This window comes from Liolophura sinensis, chromosome 1, assembly GCF_032854445.1.
Source record: "Liolophura sinensis isolate JHLJ2023 chromosome 1, CUHK_Ljap_v2, whole genome shotgun sequence".
Lineage (NCBI taxonomy): Eukaryota > Metazoa > Mollusca > Polyplacophora > Chitonida > Chitonidae > Liolophura > Liolophura sinensis.
The window spans coordinates 36,625,096-36,639,712 of NC_088295.1; the positions used below are offsets into that span (position 1 = coordinate 36,625,096).

A 14,617-nucleotide genomic window follows, 5' to 3' on the forward strand; every position below is an offset into this window, starting at 1 on the left:
TTTTGTCTAGTGATTTGTGGTGGGAAGACAAAAGAGGCCCAGTTTTGTCTAGTGATTCGTGGTCGGAGAAAGAAAGGTGCACAGTTTTGTTTGATGATTTATGATAGGAGGAATAAACAGGCACAGTTTTGTCTAGTGATTCCTGGTACTAGGAAGGAATGGCAACAGTTTTGTTTAGTGATTATTGGGAGAAATGATGGGACATTGCTTTGTATAGTGATTCATGGTAGGGGGAGGAAGAGACACAGTTTTGTGTAGCGATTTGTGGGGGACTAAGTAACATGCACAGTTTTGTCGTGTAATTTATGAGGAGGGGGGGAGGTGTATCTTTCAAATGTGGCGTCATTCTTTGATTGATTCACAATGATTACTATGCTGAACGAGGCCATAAGACTACAAGACCGACAGAATACCAAGAACAACGGGATGTTCAGAAATTTGATTTTACTGACCACACGTCAAGAACGGACAAGGCGCTGTTTGTCTCGGTCGTCCTCTCTTCGCCACATCCAAAATTTCGCTGTGTTCGCTGAGTATAAGCCTTTAGCCAAGAGTGAAAAAGGGACGTAACCTTTTTCTGATTGGTTTGCAAGGCAAAATTTTATCCATGAAGGTTTATGAGCGACCATCGCATATGGATGTGAGCATCGTTTTGAGTTGCTGACTAAAATCTGCCATAAAAGTGATGTGAAACAAATTACGTTTCTTGAAGCGCTAACATAAAGCATCTATTGTGATCCTCCTTTCTTGGATTGACAGGTTCCTTCCCAGATTGACCTGTCTAACTTTTGTTTCTAAATGCCACCAGTTATACAGGCCTATAATGTGAATTCCACTAAACCAAAAGTACACTCCCGTTGAACACATAGTAGATGAGTTTTGTCATACAAGAATTCATAGTTGCAAACTGCGAACCATTGAACAAAAATCCAGCTAAAGCCATTTGATTTATCCTTTTGGAGATCGACATAGTCAGGCCGCGATGACCTTGGCCGTTCGATTAGTCGATTGCCTAATTCAGACAAAAACCCATGACCGAAAGTTAGCTATGTCCGGATCCATCTACCGCTGGTTCTGCCGTCCTCTGACGTAAAGAGATTTACCCATTACCTGTTGCACCGGAGTGGATAGTGTAAATCAATAACCAACCAAATAAATAAAAATCGGGGATTAGCATTCCGGATTCGGCAACGAGTTAAGAAATTTTTTCCTTCAGTTAACTTAAAAGTTATAGATTTATACTAGGTTAATGCTGAAGAATTTACGACAACTTCCATAAGATTTTTTACAATCGCTTAAGAGAAGCATTCAGGTCTTGCTTCAACGTCTACCGTAACCTGGATGCCTATTAGACTAATAGATGTCTAATAAGACGTGCAAGTGTATCCACTTTTCGTGGACAGTTCACACTGGCACAGTTAGTATGTTAAGACTTGTGAAATATTCTTGAATGCGGCCTAAAACACCAATCAAATAAATAAATATGTAAGTAAATAAATTGACATTAGTCTGGATTAAAACTTTCGAATCTAATGTATACGGATGAGACTTAAGATTTGTCCCTACACGCTGAAATAAGTGTTTCGTTTATCCATAAAGTGCTATGTTTACTAACTAAAAACGGGTTTATTATCGTAAAACTCAGAAGTTTACTTAGTAATATGGTGAATATTTTCAAAGTAATTTTGATTTACTATGTACATACTACATGTTTATTATAGTAAATATTTTTACATGTTTATCGGCGTTTTACTCTTAATATGAATACAAAATATTGCTTATTGGCCTTTTTACCAAAGCTACAACGGTATAAAAGTACATTTTACAAGATAATATAGGATAGTAATGCGAATGAAACAAATGTTGTGATAAAAGACATATTTTAATACAATAGAACAAACGTACCAAATTGGATCTCAGTTATGTTACTTATACAGACTTAATTCTGATAACATGCTGCCTTCCTCTCCGGTCATACACGTACGTGGGAAGGTCTGTTTGCCGCCTGCGGATGGTCGTGGGTTTTCTTCCATCATAATGCTGGTTGCCGTCGTGTAAGAGAAATATTTTTTGGTGCGGCATTAAACCCCAATGAGATAAACAAATAAATAAATAAATTGTGATAGAAAGTCAAAACAACCAACAAATTTACCTAAATAAGACCTAACATCTACTTTACTGTTGAAATTAGACTCGCCTTTCACTGCTCTCTTTGATATTCCACCTTTCATAACGATAACCTTTACCAGAACTGTCCACACTCTATACGAAAAAGCTGACCTGCTAATCTCTCCTCCACGCATGCCACCTTCGCACTGGGGAGTGTGTAAATTAATATGTCAAACAGATCGTAAACAGCCTTTTACGATCATTTCGTAGTGTGTTTTTTAATGTTTTATCGCATGTTCGTGATTAGCTCGTCAAAACTGACTTAGCTACGAAACAAAGTAGTGTTAATTAGCTAATTCCGTACCGTTAAGGTTCTCGGAATGGTCAACCATTGTGCTGGTTATTTTTGACCACTGAAATCAAAAGTTCATTTGTAAATGGCCGGAGAAATCTGCACTTTTCTTAAGTCTTTATAAGATTTATAATTTTATTAAAATTGTGAAGGTTTTATAACATACAATAAGTGTACATATCCTAAGTAGAAAAATAATTATTAGAAAAAGGACAAGTGTGATTTACTTTTACCACGACAACGTTTGTTCCAATAGTAGTTATCTAATTAAATCTGCAAAATTACACACAGAGAAGATTATCATAACACCAAGGCACTCATTCAAATGATAAATAATGCTGTCGTGCTATTTATTTATTTATTTGGTCGGTGTTTTTAAGCCGTATACTCAAGAACAGTTCACTTATTCAATGATGTTTTAATTTGTATTCACCTCATAATGTCTCTAACACATACCAAAGAATCTATGTTTCTAAAAGTACATATTTTAAGCTTGCTGAAAGCAGTTCGCCTATTTGACAAAATTAGTAAAATCTGTTGTGTAGTCATTCTTTAACTGAGGGCAGTTTGAATTAAGCGTTGTGGTAAAGAAAAGTCACAGCTCATGCAGGACATTTTTCTGAAAATGGACTGGACATTTATCTAAAGAAAATACTGCAGACCCCTTTAATCGATGACGTCAGTGGTATGAAAGCTCTCCAAGTGAAGTGATTGAGTAGACAATCAGCTAATGAGCTTACTAGAGCATACACCATCGACTTGGCCAAGGACCGTACCATAGTCTTGGCTTTTAACAAACCAATGCATATAACGAACCGTCTTTCTGGGTTGTACAATCGACAGGCCTTTCACAAATACCACTCTGACATTAAGAATTGTTAATTTTTGTAGCAATTATACGCATGTAATACGATCACAGGACTTCCCACAATACATCATCAGCAGAAGTATAAAATGGACTTTGATTTGACATATTTTGTGAAAATGTGTTGGTAGAAGGCAAGTACAGCTCATTCATCCAGTGATTTGTCTTTTTAAAGGTGATATAAATGCACATAATTTCGACACAGTGCCATCCTGAAGGAAAACAAATCGTCAGTAGGACGCGGTCAGATGGATCACTACAGAGCAACAAGAATAATTACCAAGCTGGTTTTTCATCATGTTGTCGGCTGACAAATGTCGGTTTTCTAAGCTTAAAGGTGTTAAGCCATCGACTCAATCGATAATTTAGTCTGAATGTCAATGTTGTATCACTGAGACTAAACTGTTCTTTTCAGATAAACAGTGCGCGGAGATTCCACCGAATTACAACGATTGGTGTTTGTCATATATAGACGTTGAAGCGCTTTACGCCATATAGACACAGAGCATCCATGACGTTTCCCAACCCTTTTCATAACTGCCATAGCTATATCTAATTACGCTTAACCTGGGATTAGGGGCAGTATAAGACTTCATGTTTATTACGGCCTCCTGATGCTTTAGTTGCGGCGTGGTGTAAATCTCGTCGAATAAAGCAGTTATGAGAGTTACGGAGGGAAACAGACCCAAATGTGTAGGATTGACCGTTAGGAACATTTACCGCTGTTCACGCACGCATTAAAACATCCATAGCATAAAGAGATGTCAACCGAATGTTCCTACAATTAATTCTTAGCTTGGCCTTACCAGAAATAGTCCATGACCATAGCATCAATTGACAAAAAGGACATTTTCAGGATCTACCCCACTGCGGTCGCCATCTAGATCTGTATGTCAATCACGTGATCGATGTGGCCACTCAAATGCCATCAAAGGGGAATAATTCTTGGACACGGTGATACATGCCCTCAGACCTCTATTTATTTTCCATGAGATGCAATGTTAACGTTTAGTGCAGTAATTAGGGCTAATAACATTTTATGTCTATCAATAGAGTACTGATTCCATATTTGCCTGCAATTAGGCGGATGAAAGTCATTCGCAACTCACCTATCAGGGACATTAGTGAGAAATTAACCATTAACCAAGGAGCTATCGCCGGGGTATCCATGATTCACAATTCTTCACACAGTTTTAACACCTATATTTCAAAGTGAGTTGTTTTAAAGTGAACAGATATCCGTGTCAAAGATTCAGTTGTGCCAATTTTTGGTGTATATTCACCGCGTATAAGCCACAGAATCATTTGAAGATTAAATACTTCATGACACATGCAGGCAATTATCCAGATGCATTTTTTCCAATCTCAGAGGAATAAACGTCTGTTAGTATTTATTTATTTATTTCATTGGTGTTTTACGCCGTACTCTAGAATATTTCACTTATACGACGGCGGCCAGCATTATGGTGGGAGAAAAGTGGGTAGAGCCCGGGTGAAACCCACGACCATCCGCAGGTTGCTGCAGACAGGTACAAGTAAATTCCGTGTCAATCACAACAGAAATTCATGCGCAGCCTTAAGATGTTCTGAGACTGGTTGCATTGCATGTAACAGTAAAAGTAAACCTGTCTGTCGTAGTGTCATGGTCATATTCTTCATTATACGACGTCAATCAATCAAGTCATGTAACAGGAATCTTTTGTAATCTTCGCGATATCACTGAGTTTCTGGATGGCTAAGTTTGATGCCGCAAGCCAATGGACAGCAATATTGTATAAGGGAAAATGTAGAATAATGGCGCTCTGCCATGATCAACTCTGGCTTTGGATAAGCTGGTTGTCAAGGTGACTAAGGGCGGTGGTTTCTAAAGGAAAAAATTGATGTTAAGGTCACCATTAGAACGAAATCAAGAAAAAAGCATTTATAATAAAATAAATTTTCCAGCTGGGTTTTAAGGTGGCGTCCTATTTTACTTTTTTCCCTCACATTTGGCATCTTGAAAAGACAGTTTGATAACTTTCCAGTTTCGAAATTTAAATAGATACCAGTAGTAAAGCTCCTAGATCAGTGAATATAAAAACCACATTGGCAAGACTCGAAGCACACAATCCTAGGAAATTCACATCAATGCGCAATGAATTGTTTTAACTTTTTTTTTGTACATGCGATCGCCTCAACTTTCTCTGTTACTAGGTCCTGCCCAATCTACCAGACAAACACATTTTTTTTTATTTATTTACTTATTTATCTGATTGGCGTTTTATGCCGTTCTCAAGAATATTTCACTTATACGACGACGGACAGCATTATTGTGGGAGGAAACCAGGCAGAACCCGGGAGAAATCTACGACCGTCCGCAGGTTACTGAGAGACCTTCCCACGTACGCCAGTTTATTGTGACAGCACACATATATTTGAACGCCTCGGTATTGACTGCGTTTGTAACAGGGGAATAAACTTCACTATTTATGTATCTGTCAGCCAGTTTCCATGTCCGTCGATATAAGAGGTTTGTTTAAAAGCAAGATACATACGAGAACTAATCGTTTTTTTTTTAAAGATACATGTATGTGTTCTGTTATGCCGACAAGGATCATCGCTTACCTGTCCATTTAACATTAACCGCAATGAAGCGATGGAATAACGGAGTCATGTACTTTTGATTGCCTCACCTTGCGCACAGCATTGAGAGGTTAGTGCAAGGAAACAGGACTGGTTTGCCCTGTGTCAGTATAATGTGACTGGGTGGGATTCCTGGTGTTTTCGGCGTGATACCTCAGTGGCGGCAGCACTTTGGTGACATGTCACAAGAAAATGTACACACGCCTAATGACTTCTCGGGGTCATATGGCTGAAAAATTGTTAAATACGCTGTCAAACCCAAAACATACAAACACACATATATACCAGTTTAATATTGTGGGTCAACACGTAATTATTATTATCATCTTGATTTCTGGAATTGTAGTCCATATCATGTGTAAGTATACACAAGAAATTATTAGGGTAGAGAGGAAAAACGAAAAAGATAAATAAATACACATACTAATAAGAAAACAAAAATGTTTAAGGCCATGCGGTATTTTGAAATAGTCACTCCTACAATATATGGTTTATTTATTTAGGACACCAAGCGGAATCCGGGAAATAGCCACAAGCATATGAAAATGTTATTCTAACCCATACTGGCGTTCTACATAAAAGAAACAAATTCATTGCCGCCGCTCATCACTTCATCAAATAGCAGTTCATTGCTTTGTAACATCTATTCACCGCTTAATCGCCAGATCGCCTAGTCGCTCCATTGTTCCATCACAACATAGTTCCATCGTCACATCGAAACATTGACGCATTGTCTTGAAACATGTCGTCACCGTTTAATCGCCAATCGCTTCGTTGCTTCATTGTTCCATCACATCACTCGACGGAACCGTCGATTAATTGCTTTATAACATCTCTTCATAGATTGATCACTGCATCGTTTCGCCGTTCAGTCATGTCACAGCATCTTTCAATGTCGGCATTGTATCGCTCCGTCGGTCACTGTGTTAACGCTTTAACCGCTGCGGGCGGTGGACTTTTCGGAACATTATTCCAGGGTAAACTTGGAATGTATCAAATCCAATTAAGTTTCTTACTAAATATAATTCGTTGTCCCGTTCTCTGTTACGTCCATATTTTTGTGTAAATGTTTACTGGATCACAAAACTTTTGAACAATTACATGGAATAAAAAAAACTTCATTCATTTCCAAAATCGAATCGTGTGTACCGGAAAGATTTCAATGTCTAGCTGGTACTTGTCTCAAGATTTACTAAACAGAAACTACATTTTCGGCGGCGGAAACGCTTACACTGTGAATTGTTATTCTCTCCACGATCTAGATGACCATTGTCCAGTTCGATTGCTGGACTAAATCGTGATTTTCGAATTATCCTAGGAACCTTTATTGGCAAGTGTACATTGCCACCGGCAGTTTGATGAGTAGAAGAACGCTGTAATTTCTCACCAAACATCACCGCTTGTCTCCACAAGATGTCTGGTAAGCGTGCTATTGGCGTATGGGACCTGAGAGAACCAGCAAACAAGCCCGGTTATTTGCAGAGGAAACACAACCACGAGCGTGGGGTAATTCTCAACCAGAGTCAATGTAATGGTAGTCCTCACGTGTCTATTTGTCCCGCTGATCTTGTGTCATTGGATTCCTCAACCTCTCACCTCCCCTCCCCCCCCCCCCCCGCCACCCTCTCTTCTCCAAACTTTTGCTAACGCAGTTTTCAGCCTTACTTGTCGAGGAAATTCAGAGACTGGGAGAAGTTATTGATAAACCTGCTTGGCGGTCATCACTGAGTGTCTTCACCCTGATTCGGGTCACATTTGTTCCCTCTTTAATAGCCCGTCTAGTTCCTGTGGGCCCCATCCGATTTCGGCGGCACATTAATGCATTTGTAAATTTGTTCTTGAAGTCCTCGTTCATTATTGTATAAACAATTGGGTTATAACAAGTACTGCTCATTGCTAACAGTTGTAGATAATGGCGAATCCACAGATCTTTGGACAGCTTTCGTTTAAGGCCAAAAAACGTTAAAGAGCAGCAAAGGTAGCCAGCAGACAGCGAAGAGAGTCACGACAATCACTAGCATCTTTATAACTTTCTTTTTCATTCGTGTGTTTTTGTTGCCAGCGCGCAAAACCCGCACTCCGATTGGTTTTCTTATCCACAGGCGATAGGCGATAATTCCATAGAAAATGATCATGACTGAAAATGGCGCAATGAAGAGCACACCAAATTGAAACCACTGGAAAACAAGTTCTTGGACATCGGTTCCCAGCCAGGCACACAAAGGGTAACTGGACTGGTCCCAGTTTTGAGAAGAATTAGAATCGCCGCGGGAATAATTTACTTCGACGTTTTCTATTTTATAAAACACGACATTTGGAACAGCAGACAATGCCGCTAGGAACCAGACAAGACACAGAAGAACGCCCACGTGACCGGGGGTATTGTACAGTCTTAACTTCAAGGGATGGACGATGGCTTTGTATCTGTCTAAAGCAATGCAACACAGAGTTAGAGAGCTACAGGCAACGGCCACAGTCATGACATACGGAACCATCTTACAGGCAAATGGCCCAAACACCCAATACGTGGTATGAACACTGCCCAGATTTACTGGCATGCAGGTTATGGCCATGAGGAAATCGCTGACGGCTAAAGACACGATAAAACTGTTAGTGGTCGATCGCATTAAGGGGTTAAACACAAACGTCACTACCACTAAAATGTTTTCCAATACCGCCACAGAGAAGGCCAAGCGTACAGAATCGACAGATGACCTTCGAAGCAAAGTCTGTGGAGAAAAAATGATCCAGAGGTGGTCCGAGTTGAGAAGTGGCCCCGAGTACCCTAACACAAGAAACTGCCTCCTCCCCCAAGGTTCCATTGTCCTTTGACAACAGCTTCTCACAAAGCATTCGGTAAGCCAGGAAATCTCCTGTCCAGATATATTCATTGCCTTCATTCTGCACGTTCTCGTTTTACCTCATCTCATATATCCGTCCGCCTATCGTCAGTTTTATACTGTACGTCTTTCTGGGTCAATATTAGGTTGATTTGGTAATCTTTTGGTTACTTCCTAACCAGCACTAAAGAGCAGCTATTCGGAAACACGAGGCGTAAGACTGCAAATAGACCTCTTCCGAATTTTAAATGGCTTTAAAAGTTAGCCTGGCACATAGTTGTACTTTATTCTGAAAATGACGGTAGTGGTGTCAGATTTTCTCGTTTCTATGCCTTGACGCAATCTGTTCACCGATAGCGGTGTTTACACAACAGTTCATGGACTGCCGTCAATTACTCCTTGATATCGGTGCTACGGCGTTAGCCATACTTTAGCTCAGGTTATTATTATTATTTGGTGAAATCAAGATGCATAAAATGGTTATAAGTGAAAATTTTCCGTTGTCTATAACAAAATGTACAGTACATACTTATACTGTATATTTGCTTTAAACCATGCAGGATTCTAATAGTGGACTATGCATCTAGGAGTCTGTTTCCTTTGCTTTGTTTTCATGTGCAGCACTCCAGAAACGAATCTGTTAAATTTAACAGAAAGTCTGTTGCCTGAGTGATGCTAGAGTTTATTCTGTTATTACATCAAGATTTTCATATTTAACATAATATACTGTTAGTCTAATAGAATCGCTATGTTGAATAAATAGAATACACGTATGTGTGTGTTACATTTCACAGAATAACCTGCTGCAATAACAGAATATATTCTAGCATCACTCAGATTCAGATTTTCTGTTAATTTAATAGATTATTATTTTGAGAGCGATTGTCTATCCGGTGACAGCACAAGCTGCACTTCTAGTTCTAGACTAGAGACACATAATAAATTGCAATTAACATCACTGCATTTTGTTTGCTTGTAGTCATAGCGCTATTGAGATCTCTGAGTTGCTGCAATTGAAGGACTTACATGAACGGCTACTATAAAACCCTAACTGAAGCCGGGTTTTTACTTTGTTACGTGTGACTAAATTCAGGATGCCCTTGTCGCTTATCTGGTATTATTCACTAGGCTGTAGTCTTTTATATTATAACCAATCTACAATCTCAAACCTTTCTTCCAATAAGAGTTATATTGTTTTTTTTTTTTATTGCGGGGGGGGGGGGGGGGAGCGGGTTCAATTTCAGCACATAAATATCTAGGTATTCAGTGGACTTCTCTTATAGCCTACTTCTTTCAGCGAGTCGCCTATATTCAGCTGTCTGTAAAATCAGTCATATTCGCTACACAAATTGTCTTTAATCAGTGAAACGTAACAACACAAGCCCTACACATTGATATGATGAACGCCCATATTATTACAAAGAAAATAAAGTTAGAGTGCTTTTTTCTAATTCATAACGTTAAAGTTCATAATCTTGGTTTCGACGGCCAGAACCCATTGCCTCGAGTGACGACAGAATTATTCAAAAACCAGGGGTATGCTGGGTATTGGGCGAAATTCAACACGTTTTGATTGAGGGCGACACCAGTTACCTAAAATGCTATCGACCTAGATGTAAACACTGTTACTGACACATCCATATTCGAAATTGTTTAACCTTTCGTTATAATATAACCTGAATAAATGAGTTTTATTTTATCGCTTGTAGTACACGATCTCACGGAAGCATAGACTTACAAATGTAAGTTAGAAAAGTAGAGCGATGTAGTATTTTCGCGGAGACAGTAGTGCAGGCTTTGACTGTGTGGAGTTTGCTCTAACCGTTTGTTAGTGCACCCGCTGTAAAACAATTACTCTCCACGCCCATTGTCCTGCATGCAACATGATTTTGAGTAATCATGACATCACACGAGGTATTGCGTTCTTCGTGTCGAAACTAAGCTTGTGGAGTTTAACATTATGAATTAGAAAGAGTATTCTAACTGCATTTTGTTTGTAATAATATGGGCGTTCCTCATATCAATGTGTAGAGCTTGTGTTGTTACGCGTCACTGATTAAATGCAATTTGTGTAACGAGTATAACTGATTTTAAAGATAGCTGAATATAGGCGACTCGCCAAACGAAATAGACTATAGTCTATACGTGAGACCAAACTGAAATGAGGTACTGAAATAAATTGGCCTTTTTTCAAACATTTTCCCACACGTTGCGAATTCCTCCACTATTGAGATGTCATTACCAAGATGATTAGATGGTATTTTAATGTTGCTTAAACGCCGTGATCCGAGTTATTACGCATGTCACATTCCTAAATAATGGTGTTTTTACTAGATGGCCAGTATCCCATGGATGGAATCGAAATTACAATAGCATTGACGGAAGGCAGTAATAAAAGCAAAACCCACCTAATGTTCACATGTCCACAACCCAAGAGCAATCACAAGAAGTCGGTGTTAGCATGACAACCTGCCAATCTCTTGTTCGACCAGGTACAATAAGATGAGGCACTGGCAGTTCGCCATAATTGGTGTGGCTTCGTCTTGTCATTTTGATGGTCTCATTTGGATTTTTTATTGTTTGTGTCACAAGTGAGTGTCACTCTGTAGCCAGACAAATCCACATATACTTGAAACGCGGGGAAAACATTTAAAGTTATAGCAATATTTCACGCAGGTTTACGTAAAACAGCTAATTCTGAAGTGTACCGGTACCAATTTTCTATATTTAATTTATATATTTATTTAAAAATATATCATCAACGTAAAAAATCTGCTGTCGACAGGCCGTGTCTGCATATCTGTTTCTTTCGGAGTTGAGTTCTGGAAGCGGGTTTTGTGTGTCTGGACGAGTTAACGCGCTTGTCGTTCAATCGTTAGGTCACAAAAACTTTGGGTTCAATCCTAACCTTGGACAGGAAATTTATGGATCCTTCACTCAATATTTGTAGGTCATGGTGACAATAAGCGGTCTACGATGCTTACGTGACCGTTCAGCAGAACGACTGTTAAACGCCACTTGTTTTCTGTCAGTATGATGTGCATATCAATTTGTCATGCATAAATGGGAAAGTTTTCCAATGGCTTGCCAAAGGTCGATGATTTGCCCCTGGCACAACGGTTTCCTTCAACCACAAAAACTGACCGCTGTCATATAAGTGAAAACGTCTTGAGAATGGCGATAAACGATAATCAAATAAATCAAATAATTCAAAACTGGTTTCAAACACACGCTCTTGTTCATGTTTCTGAGTTTTTAGAACACACGAATGTCCAGTGCCTGCAAATCAGTTTCAAATGAAGCAGCAAAAAAAATGAAGAAAAGGATGAAGCTCCACAATAACCATAGGATTTTCACATTCCTACGCATACTCAACTCACTAACTTCTTCACACCGGACGGACTTCCACATGCGCACAATGTGTTACCACATGAAACTCAGTAACCCATTGAGTCTTCTTGATAGTTTCCCTGACGGTAAAATGAAATGACTGTAGAGCAAAACTAAACACAAGTAACCTGTGAAAAATCAACGTCTGAAGTCGATCAGGACTTAACGCTTGCGAATTTTTATAATCGTATTTATTCATTTTATTGGTGGGAGGAAAACGGACAGAGCCCAGAGGAAATTCACTACCACCCGCAGTTTGATACCAGACCTTCCCCACGTATAGCCGGAGGAGGAAGCAAGCAAGCGGTGGACTTGAACTTAAAGCTACCGCATTGATGAGAGACTCTGCCAGTCGATTTTATGTCATAAAGTTTATATGATTTATCGATGCATAAGGACCTTCTCACATCACAATGTCGTTTCTGGCGCCCTTTGACCACGATTTTTTTGCACAGGGCGTACTTCAAAAACGATTGATTGATAGAGGACAATACTCAGAATGTTTTCATTCACTGATCACAAAGGATTAATCCAGCAACATTTGGTTAAGGTCCAGTCACAACAGTGCAGTGACCAAGTTACAACCTACATGTAGTTGCGACCAACAAAATGTCGGAATCGCAGGCAAATCGTAGGAATACCGCAAGAATAGTCGCACAGGTCGTGAGTCATAGAGAAAGGAGTTGCAGCAAGGACAAAACGCCTGCGATTCTAATTCGTAAGAAGTCACAGACAGGTTTACATGGTCATACCACTAGTCGAGCATGATGGTCAGTCGTGAATGATTGCGTGTCACCACAATTAGTAGTACAGCTTGTTGTGCTACACGACGATGGGCGACGCCACTTGGACGTGATCGGTGACAAGGTCTTTTTTTTTTTAAGGTATATAGGGACCTCTGTGGCTCAGTGTGTAGTGCGCTAGCGTAGTGTAATGGCCCAGGAGCCTCTTATACCCAACTCATGCTGGCTTCTTCTCCGGCCGTTCGTGCAAAGGTCACTTAGCAACCAGCGGATGGTTGTGGGCTTTCTGCGGTCTGTGCCTGGTTTCCTCCCACCATAATACTAGCGTCGTATAAGTGAAATATTCGGCGTAAAGGGAAGAGTACGGCTTAAAACATCAATCAAATAAATAAATTTAATGTAAATAGTATCATAAAGATTATTTAGAGAACAGTCCTAACCTGTTGAATACACACAAAAAACGCTTTCCAGCAAAATCTTGTGTCATATTTGAACAACTCTATCTGTGCTGAAATCAACACAAGATCTTGTGTTGAAAGAGTTGAATACAAGATGTGTTAGATGTTACTCAAAAGGTTTTTTTGTATCAACACAACTGCGAATGATATGCATAAATTATCTCATTTTGGTTCAACAAATGTTTGTGTTTTATTATTCTGTAATACAAACACATATATTTCACATTTATTTAACACAAGGTTGGTGTCGGTTTAATACGTTCATGTGTTGAATGAAAACAACACAAGTTGTTGTGTTAGATTTCACCACAAGTGTTTTTTGTATGTACATAATCTGTAAATATGTGCAGATGCACTGACTCATACAAAGTCACTATTCTTAACACCGAAACGGATTGAAAGATATTAGAGCAAAGATTTGTTTCGATAAAAAATACATACAATTCTGTATCCGTTTAGTTTTAGGTATATTATAGTATTAAACCGGAAACTAGCATCGAAAACAGAAAGGGCTGTAAAACAGCTGGATCTGACGAATACAAATTACCAGGTGTATATGTGGGTAGAGGTTAAACCAAAGGAGTAAATCAACTAAACATGCTTGAAGTGTTCAGAAACAGGAAGAACTGTAGAACATCTGGACTTTGTGTACAAATTATGAAGTATATGAACAGAAGCGAAAATTGCTTAATCATGTCTCGAGTTCAGAACCAAGAGACGGTTGCAAAGAGCGTGTTTTACATATCGTTTTGTGACATACATGCAGATGCCCATGTGTTTCTGTAGTAATCTGATACGCCCTGCGACGATGTTTTTTAAATCGGCCATTAGTAATAAACTTTTATGCATCTCTTTATACACTGTCGCTGTCTGATAATTTCTGACATGCTCTCCGGTGATGTTCCCCATTCATAAAAGAAAGCAAGTCACATGATCATGATAAAATTAATTACGTTGTGATACTATAAATGAAAAAAAACATAAGACATCATATTATAAATGGTGTATGCACCAGGAAAAGAAAAAAATGTAATTTAATGCCATCTACAAACTCAATCCTGCATCAGCGAATTAAAGAACATAAGCCAATATTGTTTTTGCTTTGACTGTCACTACAGTAAGCCTGCAGTTTATAAATACCAAAAAATTAATCACTGCTACTTTGTTTAGGCTTTTAAGCTGATTTGATCTTTATTTATGTGCTCCCCATAGCACTGCATGCATTAAATTAATATAGC

At 39.0% G+C, this 14,617-nt stretch overlaps 1 protein-coding gene across 1 annotated transcript; it reads right to left on the reverse strand.

Annotated features, from left to right (window-relative positions):
* Positions 1-7,894: 7,894 nt before the first annotated feature.
* LOC135481833 (QRFP-like peptide receptor) lies at positions 7,895-8,770 on the reverse strand. Its single transcript, XM_064761561.1, has one exon. The coding sequence runs from the start codon at positions 8,768-8,770 to the stop codon at positions 7,895-7,897; it is 876 nt and encodes a 291-aa protein (XP_064617631.1).
* Positions 8,771-14,617: the final 5,847 nt, after the last annotated feature.